The sequence below is a fragment of the Anser anser genome (genome assembly GCF_964211835.1).
Source record: "Anser anser genome assembly, chromosome: 1".
Lineage (NCBI taxonomy): Eukaryota > Metazoa > Chordata > Aves > Anseriformes > Anatidae > Anser > Anser anser.
The window spans coordinates 195,266,630-195,287,402 of NC_139720.1; the positions used below are offsets into that span (position 1 = coordinate 195,266,630).

Below are 20,773 nucleotides of genomic sequence, written 5' to 3' on the forward strand. Positions count from 1 at the left end.
TTGGACAAACTAGTTCAGAAGTTAATGGAAAGGGAAGCTGGCAGCCCAGCTACATAAGCTTTGTTTCTGCAGTAAATCAGACTACAAACTACACATAAGCTAGCCCAAACACATAATGTGTACAGATTCCTACTCCAGTGGCACACCACGTGTTAAATGTTAACATCAACTGACTGACTTCTACCTCCTCTGAGCTGAGTTTGCAGAGTAGCTACTGTAAGCGTGCTTTTTCCTCTCGAGTGAAGAGTCACATGGGTCAGCTTAATCTTCTGCTGAAAGTTGTTTCAACTAACCTGGTTAACCCTGCACTGAAACAAAAAAGGAACAGCCGCACAAGTCCCGCTCCCAGCTGGCACCAGAGAAGGCCATCCAGCTGGCTGCTGGATGGTCACATCTTAACCAGTCATAGTTCTCAAAGATTACAGCCTCAGTTTTCCCCAGGACTTTCACTGAAATTTGGGCAGTTATGTAGCTCAGTTTTTTGGAAGAAATAATCCATGAAAGCATCATTAAATTCAACCACTGAAACAACTCATTACCACAAAACAATAGATCCATAATTACAAGAAATAAAGCTGAGTTTAAATCAACTGCTATTCACTGATCTGCCTCCACGTGAAGAGCATCTTAACAGTTTGATAATCAATCTGAAACTCTGTAACACAAAGAATACAAAGCACTTTTAAATGCAGCACCACCTCATAAGGACATTTAAAAAGAGAAGCTCAGTCTTTAACAACTTAAAAACCTTGATTCACATTAAAGTTTATAAGGCTTACCCCTTTTGCTTCAATGGCAATTCAAGTTTAAATATTGTAGCATCATTCACAACTGCTTTGTATGCCTAGAATAAATAATTAGAGATGATTAGCACGTTACTCAATTTCTCTCTTTAATATATGAATCATAGATTTTATCTCCCTTTTTAAATTACTGCAAAAAAGAAATTCATCTAATTCTTTTATTAGCTCAAAGTTTACCGATTTGATTTTCGATATGAGAGTTCAAATCCTATGACTCAGTTTTCCTTTAATTGATGTTTTACATTTTCCTCTTTTCTGTTAACGCACTACCTTAAGCAGCAGCTTAGGAAGGGATTGCATGGAATGGGTTGCATATCTGAAATCATGGGACTACACCCCAATACAAATTTTAGGTAATTCCTAAACATATCGCTGAATCAGGCATTAAAATTTAATTTGCTCTACACAAAGATCATCTTCAGATCTACAGCATTACAAAGCTATACATGAATGCAACACAAATGCATTATGACACTACAAATTAAAAACTATTTAATTGTTATATGTCACTGTTTTAGTGCACATATTTACCAGAATAAGAGCAACTTCTAGATTTAGCAAGGGATTTGAGAGACGTCATAATATGATTTTCAACAATTCTTAAAAAGCTGAAAACAAGTGGTCAGTAGAAACACATACCTTATCTCTTGCAGTAAGAAATCTTGGATCATCTTGAAAAGCTTCTTTAACCAACTTACTAAATCGATTAAATAGTGTAAGCAATTGCTCTACGTACTTCTCAGAATCCTAAAGTTAAAGAGGCAAAAATCAAACAAAAAACAGGCTCCAGAGAAGTTAGTGTGAGCTTACATATAATTCTCCCATCTGCAATAACACAGTATCCTCAAGCCTGAGTGATTATGACTGAACATTTTATTTTTATTCCCTGTACTGAAAGGAGTTTTACAACATGTAAGTCTCACAGGTTTTCAGAATAGAAATACCTATATAAAAAAAACATATAAAGAGAACAGATACAATTTTTAAATATTGTAGAATAATTTCCCAATGAAAAAAAAGGTTTTCAAGGACCAACCAAAGGCACATCCTAATTGCTGCAAATACTCAGGCCTCCTAGACCCAGAGAAAAAGACGATAAAATGCTCAGAAAGAATGATGAAAACCAAAGCTTTTTAAGTTTCCACACTGAACGACCACTCTTAGATCAGTGGTTCAAAGTAAATTTCATATTTCATCAGGGGGTTAGGACTTACAGAAAACTGATTAGGCCTTTTAAATCCTAACATGTAAGTATCCTCTGCACTTAGTTTATAAGCTTTTCTTTACTACAAATTGGATTCATGTTTTAAAGCAAACTGAGAATAATTTCTGTATTGCTTACATTTTAAGGGCATCGCAAATTTTGATAGAGTGAAAGATTTACGTTCAAACAAAAAATCTTCAATAATTATTTCAATTCACATTTGTATATCCTAAAATTAGGGCATTTAACTTTTTTTTTCCTCATTTATTTTAAAACAACACACTTACAGTAGTAATAGTTTCAGCAGCTGCTACCATATCTGCAAGTCCAGCACTAACAATATGTTCTTCCAAGTCTTTCAACATGGGCTCTATCCCATTTGGAACTTTATCCATCAGTGAAAACATTAAATGCAACTCTGAAAGATACAAATACTGATAAAGCCACCAGTCAAAGACCTGTTAAAATAACAAACAAACCACAAAAGCAAAACACAAGTGTGCTGCTTGGGATTATCTCAAGTGAGACACTGAATATGTAAGGAACAGATAATCCAATTCATCCCTTAGAAAGAAAAATGTTTTGAAGACTGTATTTGTTCTGAACCCACAAGGATATTCTTCTGAAGGCAAAAAAGAAATATCTATTGTCATGTAATACTTGCTTACACATCTAAGATCACAAACTTGAATAAAACCCCCTGAAGTCAATGGCAATTTAGATCAAATCCAGGCTCCCGGTATAACTTGCCTTAAAATCCCTGGCAAAAATGGATGGCTTTCAGTCAGAAGCCTACAAGAGTTTGCATAAGAAATCATATGGTCTCAACATTTCTCTTTCAAAATTAAAGCCAAACAGAGCTCTCTCTATGCATCTTTCAATATCATCTACAATGTTTTAAATAAAAGCATGCCAAATTCTAAAGTAACTGGAACTGATCAAGGTACATAGCACTTTTTCTTTTATTTTTCCCCAAACAATTTAGTTCTTAAAGTTATCATTTCAAAAACTTAAAAAAAAAATAATATTTGTATTTGTCTACTTCTGTAGACAAAATCTGTATTTGTCTACTTCTGGTGAAGTTATTTTTTAACATTACTAGAAAAGAGGATTGAAACATCAATAATCCCTTCACAAAGCTGGCCACAAAGAAACCTGGGCTAAGACCAGCAGATCAATTTAGAGAGACCACAGAGGTTTGGTGAAAAAAAAAAAAGTGGGCTGGATATTAAAGCGTATGATGTCTGTTCATCCAAGATAGTGATGGCATAATAATCCCCCCCCCCAAAAAAATAAAAAATAAAAATCAGTGGTCTCTCCTAATAAGCAGCGGCTGAGGAATACTTCAGAGTCTTCAAAGATGGATTTCCAAATTAAAAAAAAAAAAGAAGAAATGAACATTTCAATGAAATGCCTCTCAGAATGCAACTGAAAGGTAAAGAAATCCATACTGTAGTTGTTGGGGGCATTTAAACAAGTTCTATTTTCATTTTTCATTTATAGAAGACAAGTTTACTTTTTATTTATGTTATGAAGTATTTCCAGAACGAAATTTAGGCCTCCCTCCCCAGTGCTATAAGTAAACAAGAATTCACGAAGCTGATTCTGAAGAGTGTTTGCAAGTCATGACATCTTTGGTAGTTTTTGGGTGGAAAACATTTTGCCTTCCTTCCCTTGCAGGGCACGTAAATATTAAATACTTAATGTAACTGAGTATTTTACAGTAGTGCACAGCTCATAGCATAAAAAAAACCAGCCCTTTTATGTCAGATGCTGTTCAATAAGAAAAAAAATGAAGTTGTTGGGGCAATTAATGTCAGAGAGACACATGTGTAAGTGAAGTACAGCAGAGGATACTGTCAGATGTATATATTTCTATGTATAGCTCCAGTCTTTAAATCTTTAATCATCTGCACCTGCATCCTTCACTAAAGCATTTTAAACAGTGTAACATAGGTCCAGGAAAGAAAAGATTTGAAAGAGATGCTTGAGTTCTTGTATACCAAATAAAAACAAAAGTATTTTGCAACCCAGCAATATCATGGGGCAGAGGCAGCCGCAAGGGAACAGAGGACGGTGTGAATACTTCACCAAGTTTCTAAAGAAAGATGCTTTGGGTGCTATAGATGAAATCTTCTGAATCTCTTCATTTAAATAAGCCTCCTGTATTCTCCCAGAGGCTGTAACCTATACTCGTATAAGTTTGGTGGCTTTCTAGATTTAGCTTTGGACTACTGCCAGAAATCGTGCTGCTACGCAAACAGATCACTATAACATAGTTTTGAGGGCAAATATTTCTAGCTTTAGAAGTATTTCCTACACTATTTTAACTTATAAAATCCAGTTTTCACTGGATTTGCATAGAAGTGAAAAACTCATATAAATATTAATAAATAATCACTGTCTGCAGGATACTGAGCCTTCAAAAAAAGTAATCACCCTGTGATTTCAACTTGATTTATGACTTTTTAATGACTTACCTAGTTTGGTTTATCATACAGGACCAACACACAACTTCTGAACATTAACCTCACAATTTCTGGCAGCAGAAGAGCCTTTTGAAAACTTCAAAAAGGCATACAGAGCTAACTTTCAGTAACTTTTCAGTCACATACTGGTTATCAAACCAAATGAACAATTGGCAGACATTTGGTTCATGGACCTATTGGTTCTGCACTAAGAACCAGATGATGAGCAATAAGAGATATTTTAAGAGACGTTTCACTTTTTTTTTGGGGGGGGGGAAGCAGCCAGAGAAGAAACAACACGACAGTATGAACTGCTCAAAAAATGACACACATGGAAAATTTATCACAGTAAATTTAACATGAGGAAAATAAGCTGTAAGAAAAATAAGGAAAACAATAAGAAATGCTAAATAAATAAAAAGAATAATAAAATATTCCTTTCATTCAAGTAATATGAGAGCTATTCAGTCATTCAAGTCAGGGTACTGTACATACAGAAGTGATATTAAAAAATACTAACCAATAACGATAATTTTGTGGGATAAAGTTACATACATGCAGTAACATTTTATCTACAAAACACTGCCACTATCTATTAAAAGCAGTGATTTGATAAATCTGCCAACAAATCTATTTTTATACAGCCGACGCTGAGTTCATCCTGCACTGTTCTTGAAGCTTCACTTACTTTCTGTTTCATTTCGTTTGATCATGCCTTGGCATTCAGCTAAAATAGTCTCTTTAAAAGATGTCACCAGGGCATTGACGCAGCACTCCATTAGCTGAAACGTATTAAACACAGAATTAGCTCATTTAGCCACCTGAACTCAAAAGTCTGAGCTGTCTCAAGTTTGTTGTGACACAAAATCTGTTCTCAACATGTATACTGTATAAAATAATTAATAAAATAAAAACTGATTCACAGAAATAAGTGTAGTTTGAAGAAAAATCTATACATGAAACCGTATCTCCTTAAAACGTGTAGGTTAGTAAATGTGGTAAACCCTCTTCCAAACCAGGAACCAGCTTAACATTTCTACCACCTTTTTCCTCTCAAGGGAGCCATGACTTCTGGAACACCAACTACCCTACTTAGTTTCCAAGTATACATCCAAGAGCTAAGAATAGTTCTCATTCCAGCATACCCTATTTGGACCAGCCTGGTTGGCTTAAACAAGACACTACAGCCAGATCTAGCACAGAAACTGTTTGCACACGTCCGGACCATTTCTCTTTTGTCAGCCTCTTCATACAGGTTACAATTTATAGCTATGCAAATTGAATGATTTACAACTTAACACGAGACATAAAATAAATTTTGATCAACTGCAGTAAATTCAGATTTAAAGGGTACTTATTTAAAATAACCTATTTCCTGAACCGATTCCAACATAGACAATTATGAGCTATTCACTGCAGTTAGATCTTTCTCCTGAGTCTGAACTGTGTAAAATATTGCCCAGCTGGGGGGAAAGAGAGCAGGACAGGAACATACTAAATGGCCGTATTTCAGCCTAAGAGGAAATCTAGAACAGATTTAACGAAACTTTCATTTTTCCTTCTGATTGCAATGAACAGTAACGCTTTCAGGTGCTCTAAATGAGCACTGAGAAACTGTTCACCTACTACATCGGTGTACTTGTTTTCAAACATCCTCATCCACTGTTAAGCATATGGGGAAAAAAACTGACTCAAAATGAAAGAATAAAAATCAACTTGAATGAAAATCTGCCCTTCCATCTGAACTTTAATCTAGATTTACTACTAAGATATCTGTAGAAATTGTAAATTGCCAGATTAGAAAGTAACATAGGTTTTTGGAAGGAAAAAACGTAACAGATGATTAAAAAAAGTAAGATCAACAGTTTCATAACAATTTATTGCTACCAAGTAGCACAAACACACATGCAAAAAATCAACTCACATGTAATAACTATATATAAAAATAAAATACAGTGATTTTTCTACGCTATACTTACTGCTTCCACAGAGTTACATTCACGCCTTGTTTCTAAATATCGTAGTGCTCTTTTCTCTTCTTCCTTGAGTTTAGCATCTGCCTGTGCCAAAGCAGAACAGCAATCATTTTAAGCACTAACATTTCCAGAACAAATTTACAACAGAACTTTTACTTACATATTTCATATAATTCTGTACACCGTTTTGTTGTAAATAAGAAGGAGCCTGTGTTCTATAAAATCTCTCTGTTGAATCCAAATACGCCTTTTCAAAGTTATCCCGATAAATCTGAAGTTTATCTTCAGGATTAGAACAAAGGTTAACTGCAAAGAGAAAGTCAAAACTTAATTCTTGGAAATTTATGTGGACAATAATAAGCAAATCCTCTCATTAAAATAAGTTTTGTAGTTCAAGATGCCATTGAACAATTTGAAATATCCTGCAAATGCACATTGAGTCCAAGGTAATCAACTGCTCAGTCTTTGTTCCAAGAAGATTTAGATTACCTGTACAGAATTAGAGAACAGTGTATACTTATCTCCATCGTTTCAGACATTCTAAGATTGTAACCAGAAAAATACACATACAGTTGCAAAACTGAAAAGTTAAAAAAAAAACAACCAAACAAACAAACCAAAGCTCAGAATAATGCCCAATGAAGCAAAGACTTCTCTACCTCATTGAGCAAACAGCTTTTCTTAGACAATGTTCTTAAGAGTCTTCAGGTCTTTATTTTTGACATTTTTTTCTGTATTAGGATTTTTTCCTATTTTAGAAAAATTAGATGTGGAGACAGCAGGGTTACTCCTAACCAGCACCTTGAGCAAAAAAAGTTTCCACCTTCCTCTCAACTGTTATGGAAATAAATAAATAAATAAAATAAAACAAGCCCTTAAATGGAACAGGCTTTAAAACATTTAGAATTTAGAACACCTATACATTTAGAATTCTAAATAGTTAGAACATCTAGAAAGTCATCTGAGAGAGAATTAGTCGCATGTTTACTTCAACAGGCTGCAGAGCTTTGAAAAAAAAATGCAGACAATGGTGAAATGTCATAAAAGTTTCTGATATACCAATCTACATTTCGCAAACAAGAGAAAAACTGGGAGTCTTAGATGCAGCCTGCTTAGTATTTCTTTTTCAAACTGTCAGAAAAATCACAAATGGTATGGAAAATAGCACAGACTTGAGGTTATTTCTGCAAGCTTAAAAGATCAAAACGTTTGCTCTTTGAAAATACCGATTTTGCAGAAACCAATGCATAGCAAAATCACTTAGAAGTTATAGATACTTTGAACAGAATTTAGCTGGTATCACATAACAACATCTTCAGTACAAAATGAGATAATCATTCCAAAATTACCAACAGATCTGTCAACTTCTATGATGAAAATTCATTTCCTTAGGTAAGGAGGCAAGAGAGATCAGCTTGTGCGAGACATACCATATGATTCTCGAACTCCAATTACAAGTTGAGAGTCAAAAGCTTCTCCTAGTCTTTCAGCATGAACTAGCTTCATTGCACTGTCCTGAAGTCTATTTTTTATATTTGAAAATATGGATTCATTCCACGTATCTAGCATGAGCTGCATATTAGGAAGAAAAAAAAATCCTGTCAGAAAGGTATACGCAGACCTAAGTTCGTACAAAAGAAATACAAGAGAGCAGAAACAGAAATCAAGCAAATTATGATCTAGTTTGCAGGATATATACCTACTTTAGAACTTGCTCTTGGCTTGTTATAGAGGTTATATGCAGTTTATATTTTAAGCTTACTTTATGAAATGGGACAACCAGGGAAGCAAAGATCATTTGATTCAGCTATTACTTCTACCATTCTGTATTGTTTCTGTATTCCTTCTACAGTTTTCATTAATTAGCCAAGTACCATTTCCAGCAATAGAATGTGTCAGGAGTTGTAGTGCCAGGGGGTACTTTTGAGACAAACAGTTCATCATTTGGCAGGCTCAATCTTAAGCAAAAACTAAAACTCAAATAACACAAAAGTTATGTAAATAAATAAATAAATAAGATGGTTTTGGGTTGCATTTCTCTAACACGAAATTTCAATACGCAGAGCAAAGCATATTCATCATGTATCACCATTTACCTTCAAACATGGCAGTAACTACCACGAATGCACCCTAAGCATGCCAGTTATCAGTCTATACTGGAAGTGGAAAGCAGCTGGAATTGTAAAACGTACCAGTTCAAACTCTGACTCATGATTGTGAACAAACTTACAAAAAACAAGCTTAGGAAAAGATGACACAGCAATACGGCAAAGTAAGCGGTAAGACTGCATAGTCTTTCATTCTTGCTTTGTACGGTGTAGATTTTAACACAGCAAGCACCCAACAAAAGCCAGATATCCTTTTGAGAGTTCATTTTACCTTTCTTTATTCTAAGTTTCTCCACAACTGTTTGTCAATTTTAGCTAAATTTCCACTTCTAATGTTAAAGTCATATGTATTGGAAGGGAATTGTTCAAAACATTGCAATGTTCTTTAAAGCAAACACTTATTTGATTATGCTGCCTCTATTACTTTTTGACAATTTTAACATTGTCAGTATGCACATTACGGCTGCTCTGTACAATTACAGAATGGGTTTACAAGAGCTGAAATGAGTACAAATGGAGAAGAAAACAGAGGGAATGTCAACCAATCTCAGAAACACATCACAGCTTTGTCATGGTCAAACTGCTTTTAGATATTGTAGACAGAGAATAATTTAATGCAGGTATTTGAGGAAAATAAAAAGATCATTTTGGGTGATTATATGAAGAGCTTCCCAGGCGGAGGAAAAGTTTTCAGAGTAGGTGAGTTTATAATTGCCTTTCCACTAGCATTGAAGTTATAGTATTTTTTAAGTAAATAAAAACCAAACAACCACCCAAATAAACAAAACAAAAAAAGAAACGAAACTGCTAATAGCCAAAGCAAAACTGGAGAAAGAAACTGAAATTGCCATGCAGAGAAAAAAATAGCAAGTTGCAGGTTGTTCTGACCCTCGCATTGAAGCAAAATGATATATCGTATTATATGGTTGGTGCAATTTCATCTTTAGACACACAATATCTTCTGTACTATTACTATAAGCAGAATAGTGTGCAACAAAACCCTTTAATACCTCTCACTTACCTTTCGAACAATACTGTCTTCTACATTCGACTTCTTGTTGCTGCCCTGCTTGCCCATTAAAGTAATCTCTAATTGACAAAATGGCTTGGGCAAAATATCACACTGGGTGAAGAACTTGCGCCACTCCACTATATATGCTTTTAGTAAAGCTGTATCATCTTGATGGCTCAGCACTCTCTGGAGGAGGGGGAAGAAGAGGAGGTAATTTATAAACAAATTTCTGCATAAAAACTGATTAACTTTGCTTATACTATTTTCCCACATAAAATACAAATATACACATATAGCAGAATAAGAATGTCTACATATTTAAGCGCCATTTAGTTTAGAGCAGTGGTCATCAACCTGTGGCATGTAGACCTTTCCTAAATGGAAAGGAAAGCTACCAGCAAAGAAGTTGTTAACATGTTTCCAACTGAATATTTTTTTAAGCCATCTGCAAGTCAAGAAGCTTAAAGTCTTTGGTCTTAGATGCTTGCACTGGTACAACTATACCAAAAAAAAAAAAAGTACAAGCCTGTAAGGATTATTACATTATATACAGTGGGAAAATTTAATTTAATGCATCTACTTAACTACCTATCTGGGCCAAATAAAAGGTAACAAGTATATTTTAGCAATGCTTGAGAACTACAACCACTATCATAATGCCTAAAAAGCTGTCCCTAAACCAGCAGGCAACACAGACCATACTGAGGGCCCAGGTTCAGCACAGCATTTATGCATGTATGCATGATGGAACTTTAAAGTAAATAAAAATCAACATGTATATGCCTGCTTATATAAAGGCCTATACAAGAACCATATCTTCCTTTCAACAAAGCCATAGCACTGTAAATCTCTTCACTAGAGAAAGGCTTTAAAGATTCATTTTCTCCTTTACAAATCTTTGTCATGGAATTTTATTCATTTATTTTTTGAATCTCACAAGAGATCACTTTCAAATCCCTTATTACATGGAATATCTTTTATTATGCATTTTTAAAAACAAAAGTTGCCTTTTGAATCTATTGATGACTATTTGCAGAGAGTCCATAAAACTGGACAGTGCATCTTGCTGAGCCAACAGAACAGATGTTTCTAATATGCCATATATATGACATTTAAAAAACCATTAATGAATGTCAGCAAAGCACTGAAGTTAGACAAAAAGTACTTCCCAGACAGTAATTTCTTATAGAAAACTTTGCCTCAAGAAATTTTCAAGAGGAAGAATACTCCATAAGCACCGTTGGGTAAACAAAAATAATGCTTAAAAGAATAAAGTCATTGCTTACCCCAGTTTCAAGAACTGTGAGAAAACAATGAGACAAAGCAAATGCTCAAGGCTAAGTCTTCTGTTTGTCAATAGAAGTTCACAGGGTAATTACGATCTCTAGAATATCAACATTTCAAACAAAAAAGCAATGCATTTCAATCCAAAGTAAGTCAGAACCGTTTGGTTATTTTTTTCTAATAATACGAATAGCAGTTATGAAACGTTAATAACTTACTGCTTGTGCTTGTTTAATAAAATCAAGGATGTCTTCCTTCAGAGCCTGATGGATTTTTGCTGGACCTTTGTCATCCCACAAGCAAACGGCATGTACATCTCTAGAAAACAATTTATTTGTATTTTAGTAGCAACTACTCGAAGTTTAATCCTGTAATATATGAGGCTGAAACAGCCATAATTTAAGTACTTCTAAGAAAATAATACATACATTAGTTATCACTGTCCAACAATATGTGGGTAGATCACAGTGACACATGCAAGAAAATACATTTGGAGAAGGGACCAAAACTTTAAGGAAGTATGGGAAGCAATAACAGCAACCTGGCTAGGAAAATATTATGGTCAAGAAGGAGATTTAAAGAATATGCAGAAGTCAAGTTTGTCTTCATCACCTATTCCGTAATCCTTATTGCATTATGGACAATTTTTTAAAGCTTTTCTTTGACAATGATGGAAATCACTTGCCAGCAGAAGTACTGCAACTCAGCCTGTGTTACTCTGAAATACTCTAAGATGCAGCCTTCACTCAAACTTTCACAATCCAAGCACTACAACATCCTTCTGCTACAAAGGAAACCAGCTTTCCACGTGAGAAACCTGAGGTCCAGGCATCAGGTAATTTAAAAAGCTTTAAATAGTTTAATAAGATCACTTAAACATTTCACAATGGTGGGAGCACTTTGAAGTGCAGCTCTACTGCAGAAAAGCTACCAAATAGCAACACAAAGCAAAATTATATTAATGAGTTTTAATCAATATTCAAATAAATTCCTGAGTTTCTCAGGTGACAGTCCAGCAAGTGTAACTTAACTCCTATTTCCTTTCCATGTTAAAGACTAAACAAAGGAAGTCACACTCCTAAATGTAACATCATATTTAGTGTAGCCTACCAAGGTTGTTGGGTTCTTTCTTGCCTCATCACCTTCCCCTGTTTTTTTCTTCCTCCTTTCAATAATAAGGCCAAGTCTTTGCAGGAAAGCAACTACAGTATCTACAGGTATGGCTTTGTTCCTATTAATTCAATACAGTTATTTCAATACAAAAGCAACTTTTTTAGTTTAACTGAAAAGACGGAACCTGCAAGACAAAAAGTTCCTTTTACACAGAACAAAGGTGCTGGCCAAGGATTTACAGAGATCTAGCTAACTTAGGAGGCTTATGTAAGTTTCACAAGCAGAAAAGATGTTACTGTATTCAGAATGGCACCATTTCCTGACAGAAGTTAAAAAGAAATATTGGAAGATAATACACAAAGAGCAGGTAGAAGACCCCTACAGCTTTCAAATTTTTATTAAAAAGTTCAACAAAAAGTGCTGTCCAAAAACAGAAACTTAGGAGAGTGGGATACTTTCCCTTGATATACTTAATTTAAAGGTACTTAAATTCAGTTCAACAATTGAGCTATGAGCAAAATAATATTTGGAAAATTTCAATACCAATGCAGAATTATTGAACTAGTTATTAAAAAAAATGACAGCAATGACTCAGGACTGAATTTGTAACTTAACTACACCACATTTCTGGCAACTACTATGGCAGTGATATCATAAGATATTAAAATTCATTACATGATAAACTACCTTTCTGTTTGGTTGGCAGAAAAGTGTGACAGGTGCAATCAGATGGCTCTAAAGAGAATTACTGCACTGTGATTCAAAAAGAGCAACAAGACTGCATTTCACATTAAACTTTTGTGAGTGATTTTAAAAAGCAGAGGAAGAAACTGCTGATTTAAGCTGCAACTGTATTTGAGAGAAAACTCCACGTTGAGACAAAGATGATTTTAGGTCAACTTTTGATACGTATGTTGTAACTTACTTCCATATTATGTTGACAAAGGTGACATAATGTATTTTAAGGAAAAAAATCAGCACCTAACAGGAAGTAACTTCAGGCTTTTTGGAAGGAGGAAAACAGCAGTGTTTTTATCCTGAGAGAGGGATCTCTACCTCTTAGGTTTTTAGAAGGTACAATAATGCAAACAATGTCTGAAAAATGTTATATGTATTATTCTTAAGGTATGCAATTATTCAACTTATACCAGTTAATATGCATTACCCTTTTACTTCACTAGCATTCTTAAGTTACTTGAGAAGAAAACCATTTAAATCAGAAAAATCTAACATTCAAACTGCCTTTAAATGAAATTACTGCCAAAGTAGTAATCAACATTGTGTCTCTAACAAAAGCTTTGTGGGCAGGTAGAAAACTTGTTCACTATGATCAGATGAAGTCAAAGCTCTGCACTTTCTCCACTTTATTTGCAAAGACCTGAATCCCAGTAAAACACTACTTTTGCACATTTACTGTGAAGTAGGCACACTTGGTGAAACTTAACAAACTAGTAGGATAAGTAGTACCATAACAGTATTTCTATTACACAGGAGGACACAAGATGCCAAAAAATTACTTACGAAAACAGATCAAACCATTGCTGTTTTGTGACAGACTCCTGACGAAGAAGTTTCAGAACGATAGGGCGCATGAAATCCCATTTGTCTTCAAACTGAAGTGAACCTTTATTCTAAAAGGAACAAAAAAAATGTATTGTTAATAAAATCGCTTATTATTTAGAGTGATCTTTAAGGATTGCAGTTTCTGTGGATAACATAAAAACACCTTCTTCTCAGAGGTGTCTCATATTACCCAGCATTTGAGCAACACCACCATAGCCGAATCAAGCTTTTCACAAAAAGTATTATTCGAAAAAGTGACAAAGCTATTACTTGTTTCTTAGAGAATCAGCTAGCCAACTTCTTCCTTCATTCACTGCATTAGTACAGCGCAACAGGTTCCAGCAAATGTTCTCCACCTGTTAATGGAGTTATACACAGACAACACGAATGATACTCCGTCAGCTGAACTGCTCCAGCCAAGATACACACAGCAAAAGACAGGAGGCAGGGCTGCAAACCTTTTCTGAATAAGTTACCATGACCAAAACGGCAGCTAGGAACCCGGTTAACACCTGTGGATGCTGCCATGTACCTTTAGCTCCACGTGTGCTTGACATGAGCAGCAAAGAGAGGAAGGAAGCAGAGTAACACAGGAGCTGTTGTATCAGACTCCCTTCCTGTGGGCTAACTGGCCATCAGCACCTCAGCAGCCAAGGTTACAGTTGGTGCAGTTAAGAAGGATTCACACTATTCCAAAAAATCTAATCCAAGGTGATTTTTTTCAAACTCACTGTACAAATTAAGAGGAAAGTTAAACAAATCAAGTGCTCCCATATTTTTCTGATTAGGTGACTTCCATTATTAAACAAAACAAAACCAAACCGCTTTAAGAGAGAAACATCTTTTACTGTTGTAATCCTATTTGCTTACAGCTCCACATTTTAAAAAGAAAAACCTGCAATTAAAGAAACAGTTGAACGGAAGTTGTGGCAGAACGACTATTGGTTACCTCCAGCATTATGTTCCAATACACCGTCTACTTTTGAACAGCTCATTGTCTTGGCTAGTAATGTAAATTTGACACAATTCACTTCAAATACAGCAAACAATACAGCCTAACTACTTGAAATTCTGACAAGTGCACTGTTCTGCCACTAGCATCTCTTCAGATAAATAAGCACGAGCAGCATGCCATGTTCTCTAAACCATCTTCTTCTGATTAACTTGTACATGGAAATTTACAAATACATTTGTTATTTAATACTCAGAATAAGCACAGTTTGGAACCTGTATCCCCTGCTGCTCTTACGTCTCAGCTTTAAGTTATAAAGATGCAACAGGCATCGCAGGAACTATTTTTATAGCAACAGCACCAGGAGACCTCACAGCATTATCAGATCATTGTGGCAGGCACTGAGTATGGGTCTCATGGAAGCAGCCCCTGTCCAAGGAAGTTCAGAATGTTTTCATCATGTAAGAAAATATTTCAAATTGCTTGTCAAATTCAGAGAAAGGGACTTTTGCTTGTTATCTTCCCCTGTAAAATAATAATAATAATTTGAATGCCACATCTTTGAAAATCCTCAAAGACATTCTTCCCCCAAGTAGGCCTGGCATTACAATTACTTTCCAAACTTTGATGACTTTCTCACATCTTTTCTATTCCTGTGAAAATGATTAGCCTCTACTTGCAGACATTTCTTTCTGTTCCCAGTCCCTCTTTGCAGGATAATGAACTTGAAAGACTAGCTGCTGAGGAGTTAGAGAAGTTCCAGAAAAGACTTTATAAGATAAGTAAAACCAACGTCCTTAAAAGTTTTCCTTTGGAGTGAAACTTCAGAGTAGATCCCCTAAGTTTTCTGGTAAAGGTGAGAAGCCTGTTCTGCAATTCAGCCCTTTGCTGAACGCAGATGAAGATTAAAAAAAATAAATTAATTAAAATGAATGCTCTATCTTTGTGAGTAAGACTTGTTTCACTGTAAAACACAGAGGAAGTAAAATAGTATTTGCAAGCAGTAGTGTTCATGCAATTGACATCGTGATTTCCCGGTACACGCCAAGAAGCACACAAACTCCACTTCAGTTGTAAAAACCACACGCCCAGTTGCAACAAACATGCACCTAATTAAAAAGAATTCCCTAAATAAAGCTTGGCAGAAAACACAACAAAGGAAATTTAGAACTTTGTTTCCTATACATAAGACTTTTTTTTACACTTCCTCCTTTCTTCCTAAATCAAGCTGATGAGGGAACGTGATAACTGGGATTAAAAATCCCACTCAGCTAAACTACTCTTTAATCTCGATTAACAGCTCAACATTTCGCAGATAGATTCACGCTTTTGTGACCGCTCATCTTATGCTCTTGTACTGAAGTTACAACACGAAAGGGCGCACAACACAGTGTACTGTGCATCGGTCACATTCAATAACCCTACCCCTCTTAGTGCATAAGAACAATTCAAAAACAATTTTACAGTAGAAGAGGTCAAACGGTGGTAATTCTTCGTTGTTACCGAAGTCACATAGCCACCAGTGACCCGGACAAAACGAAGGACCTGTTGTCACTTCCTCAAGCACCTGCGCACCCCGGTGACTTCTGACTGGTATTTCCTGGAGAATTTTTCTTTCTCAGCTCATTTCCTCAAAGCACAGCTAGAAGGGAAGGCAAGCAGGAAGGTAAGTCACACCTTCGACTAGGGTTACTGCACTTACCACGTCTCCTCTGACAACGTGGATTAGGATTGATGGCCATACCCTGGCTAAGTAACCATCCTAGGAGTTTAAAATTTAACACTTTGGAAAATAACTCCGCTTATGAAATACTCTGTTTCAAAAGTCACTTTACTAAATGTGCTCAGAGATTTAAAGTTCCATTTTAACACTAAACTTCACTTGAAATGCACACAGCTTTGCTATTATATTGAAATATATGCTAGAGCTCTCCTTTCTTCTATGAACAAACACCTAAACACACTATTTTACACTATCACATAGAAAACCTCCCAGCCGATGTTGGTGGATATTATGTAGAAGTAGTAAAAGAATGCAATATGAATTGTTCCACTAACAGTCTTCCTGATTTGGGTACTACCACATAACATGAAATTCTTCTCCATAACGACAAGCAAGTTTCAGAGCAGCACAGCAGAAGCAGGCACAGAATATGATACAAAAGCCTAAATAAATGTGGAATTCAATGGGAGCTAGACTAGAAATCAGAGGACCGAGGCTCTGCTCCCAGACCTCCCTGCTGTTGCCCCTCTGTACTTTGAAGCGTTCACTTGGCCATTCAGCAGCGCTCTTTACTGTGGTACTCTCGACGTTTTAGGTGCACACAACTGCAGTCCTGATCTGTCAGATGCTTGAAACAACACTGTGAAAAAGCAACAGCCTCTATTATAAAGCACATTTCAATAACATCTTTGCTTTTACTACTGAACTGTTTTCAGACAATGCACGTATTAAGGCTAGTTCACAGAGGTATGAAGTAGGATATACGAGCTCCTAGACTGCAATAAGCATGAAGATTCACAACCTGATTGATCTCTCTCCCTGCTAGCTCTAAAAATCAGTATAATGGTAGTAGTGAAGTAGCTACACAAAGCAGAAAAATAGCCACAGGGAAAGTTCAGCTATGTAACTAACCAATGTGCAACATTCATGAGCTTCTTAAAGATACTCTAATTAGAAATAAGCAGGAAGACACAGATGAACTTAAAACACAAATCTGGAAATATTTACTTTAAGCTGAAGAATTTAAAAATTTCAGATGTTACCAGTTTTAAGTGACAGAGGCATAAGATCCAAATATATAGTTGAAACAAATGGAAGGGTAAATCATGGTTCTTGTTTCACTTAAATCCACAGGGTATCTGCTACTTCCCTTGCTACTTCCCTCCTAATACCAGGCCCAAACTGCAATTCATCCTGCGAGCATGGAGTCTTGCACTTGCTGCCACCTCCAACAGCTCCAGTAAGCTCTACAAAAGCGTCAAGACCTGCTAGCATGGACACAGCTTCAGGTTTTCTTTGTGCCATGATAAACTGAGCTGCTTTCTATTCCAGGAGCTGCAGAAAATCTCATGTACCTTCATGTCAGGAGAGAACTGGCTTAGAGTATCTTGCAACCAACAAAGCGAACGGGTTACAAATCCAACATGTTCCCTGAATCAAAGTACCCCGTTCTGAAAGTACCAGCCTCACACGTAGTTTAAGAGACCAGACTTCCATGGTACTCATCAGCCAACTGCAAAATAAAAAAAAAAAACCTCAACGCTGCTACAGGTTGGGTACAAACTAGCTTACCAGGCAATGCTTAGGTCTTACTGAGTGTTTTGCTAGTTTGGTCACGTTACAATTCCCTGTGTCGCATCAGGATTCAAGGCATGACTGGTCATTCTAATTCTGCATTTGAAGAAGGCTCTTTCAGAATATGCTTCTCACTAAAAAATTGTTTACATTGCGCATTTATGAAAACTGGATTAGTGAAGTTTCAATGATGCCCTGTAAAGTGATGAGACGTAGTCACATTTTGATTCTGCTAGGATTCATTAGTAGCGTAAGACACAAGTATTTCACTTCATTTTCTAAGCTGTGTAGAATGTCAAGAGACGATGGGGGAAAACCAGAGAAAACTCTTTGTTCCTGTTTATCCTAGCAAAAACAAGACCCACTTAAACCTGACTTGGATTTGATTACATGGGCTTTTGGGGGAAAAAAATACAGAAAAAAAATAGATATTTTAACACCTTTCCCTTCTTACTCAAGGATTTTTACCGTACAGGGGACATTGCTCTTTTGCCCTGAGCATGAAAGCAGAAGTACATCTCCAAACCTCAATCAGTACAAGGCACTGCCAATCAACAATAACCTAGGACAGACAGCTTGCTTCTCCGAGAGCACTCTGAGCATCAGAACCGGGGAACAGAAGACCTTATCTAGCTCCAATTCTCCTACTGGTTTAGTGTGTCATTATAAATGAAGTCAAACCACTGAATAATATTCCCTTTTGTAACATAGGGCTCATAGATTATTGTCTTTAGGAAACTAACATATATTGCTTTAAAAACCCCCACGGTGTCAAAAAGGCCTGCTCTAAATACCTATGTAGCATTTTTTCCTGAAACACACTGTGCATACATACATCTTTTTGTCAATTTAAAACGCACATGGTTTAAAAGCCGATTGCAAAGACATCACAAAGCCAACAAAGAGGCTTCAGACCAGAGTCATCTCACAAAATCAAGGCCTTTGACTATTTTCACTTACTGTACACCTATTTTTCTTTCAAAACAGCTGAAGTGGAATGCTGACAAATCTCACAGGCCTGTTTCTTCTGTCTGCTATGGGCTATACAACCAGGTCTTGTCAGAGCACACAGCAGTCTTTCCAGAGATCCTTAGATGCACTGCAAAGTGAAGGACTAAAACAATAACTAGTAGACAAACTGAGTTTGTTCACTCTAAAATCATCCTCTTCCACAAAAATCACATTATGCCTTTGGGTGAAACATGAAGTTTTTCCTCCAGCAGTCTTGAATTCTGTAATTTCATGTTTTTATTTCAGCCTTATTTCCTTTAAAATCTAGCTACCCACTTAGGCAAAAAGAAAGGAATTAATGATAATTCATTTTAGGTACACTTAAATTTCAATAATGTTATTATTATTTTATATGTATTTTCAGGCAGTTAAACCTTTTTATTTTGGATACCAGGCAGAAAGAAGGCTATCAATTATTTCTCATTTTCTCACTGAGCATCTCAGAGTGGTACAACCAGCACTTTCAGGGCAAACCTATACATCCAAAATAGGTCAGGTTGCTTAAATGCGAGCAGCACTTCTTCAGAACGGTATTTAAGTATCGTACACAGTGCTGAACGCATGTACTTTATATTTATGTATATTTTAAACCGCTAACTGATAGAAGTAGCCTCTTTGGGGCCTTCCACCCCAAGTAGCCTGACGTTCCCGAAGCGCTTGCTGGCGGCTCCAGGAGCAGTTGTTTGAGGTAGGCCCGCGCTCTGCGTGCTGGCATGGCCTCTGAGGCCACACACGCTCCTCTCCACACGCGTGCCGCAAAGATCAGGACAGGCAGTCCCGGGCTCCGACACCGGCCTGTGACGGCGAAAACTTGTGTTAAAACTTGCGGCAGTTTGGGGTGACTGACATCTGTCATCAAACGCCGGGGAAGCGCTGGGAAACGTCTGACTCCAAAAGCCAAGCTGTTTAACGTAACCGGGAGGCCTCGAGGAGTTTTCCTTTGCGGAAAAACACGGTTAGAAAATAATAATAATAATAAATAAAAAAAAAAACACAGAAAGCAGTGGCAACCCAACCGAGGCCACCTGCTCCCCGCGAAAGGCCTTTCCCAACTCTTTTGTTCAGCTCGCCCTCCGCACGCCCGGGCTCCCCGAAACGAACAAAGGGGCCGACCCCGCGCCCCCGTCGGTGTCAGGAGACCCCAGCGGGGAAGGGCGAGCGGTGGCCACCGGCAGGAGGGCAGCGGCAGCAGGAGCCCACCGGCCCGGCGCCCTTCGCCCGAAGCCGGGGCCGCCGCCGCCGCCGCCCCGTGGAGCTCCGAGCCCGGGGCCTGCCCCGGCCCCCCGCCCGCAGGCCCAGCCGCCGGGGCCCCCTCCCGCAGGGCCCGGCCGGGGCCCCGCTCTCACCTTTAGGAGATTAGACGTCGCCATGATCCCTCCCCGGCCGGCGGCGGCTGCCGAAGCTGCTGCTCCTCTCCCCGGGCTCTGCTCGGCTCCCCCCCTCCCCGGCCGCTGCCGCTTTACATGGCCGCGGGCCGCCCGCCCGCCCGCCCGGCCCCGCGGCGGCGGCAGCAGGAGCAGCGGCTGCAGCTCCGGGCTCCCCTTCCCGGGGGAGATGCCGGCAGCGGGCTCCGGGCGCTCGGCGGGGCGACCGGCTGGCTCCTCGGCACGCAGCCGCCCCTCAGAGCCTCATGGCGGCGTCCGCCCAGGAGGCGCTCGGCGGCAGCCCCGGCTCCATGGAAGGGGCCGGCCCACATGATGCGGCGCCGCCGAGCCGGCCCCGCCGCCAAGCGCGGACGCCCGGGCGGCGAGCTCCGCCTGCAGCGCCCCCTGCCGTCCCGCCGCCCCCCGGATCGCCTCGGCGGCCACGGGAGGGCCTGGCCGCTGGGCCGGCCGGAGGCTGCTCCCCCGCAGGGGCTCGGAGCTCCGGGGCCGAGCTCCGGGGCGAGCCCCGGCGCGCCCGCACCGCCCCGGCTCCCCGTGAGGGGAAGGGGAAGGCGGGCGGCCTGCCGGCCCCACGGCGGGGGGCTCCCCGCGGGTGC

The 20,773-nt window shown here is 38.4% G+C and overlaps 1 protein-coding gene across 1 annotated transcript in view; it reads right to left on the minus strand.

Annotated features, from left to right (window-relative positions):
* Nucleotides 1–20,520, minus strand: part of CUL5 (cullin 5) — a 33,062-nt gene extending 12,542 nt beyond the window's left edge. Inside the window, exons 1-11 of the mRNA XM_083849910.1 lie at nt 20,139–20,520; nt 13,490–13,599; nt 11,074–11,173; nt 9,581–9,757; nt 7,882–8,023; nt 6,612–6,757; nt 6,455–6,535; nt 5,164–5,257; nt 2,295–2,425; nt 1,443–1,550; nt 780–844 (exon numbers count right to left, since the gene is read on the minus strand). Of these exons, the coding sequence (XP_083706036.1) occupies nt 780–844; nt 1,443–1,550; nt 2,295–2,425; nt 5,164–5,257; nt 6,455–6,535; nt 6,612–6,757; nt 7,882–8,023; nt 9,581–9,757; nt 11,074–11,173; nt 13,490–13,599; nt 20,139–20,162 (1,178 nt within the window). The 5' untranslated portion in view covers nt 20,163–20,520. The remainder of the gene's footprint in view (nt 1–779; nt 845–1,442; nt 1,551–2,294; nt 2,426–5,163; nt 5,258–6,454; nt 6,536–6,611; nt 6,758–7,881; nt 8,024–9,580; nt 9,758–11,073; nt 11,174–13,489; nt 13,600–20,138) is intronic.
* Between the last annotated feature and the right edge of the window lie 253 nt (nt 20,521–20,773).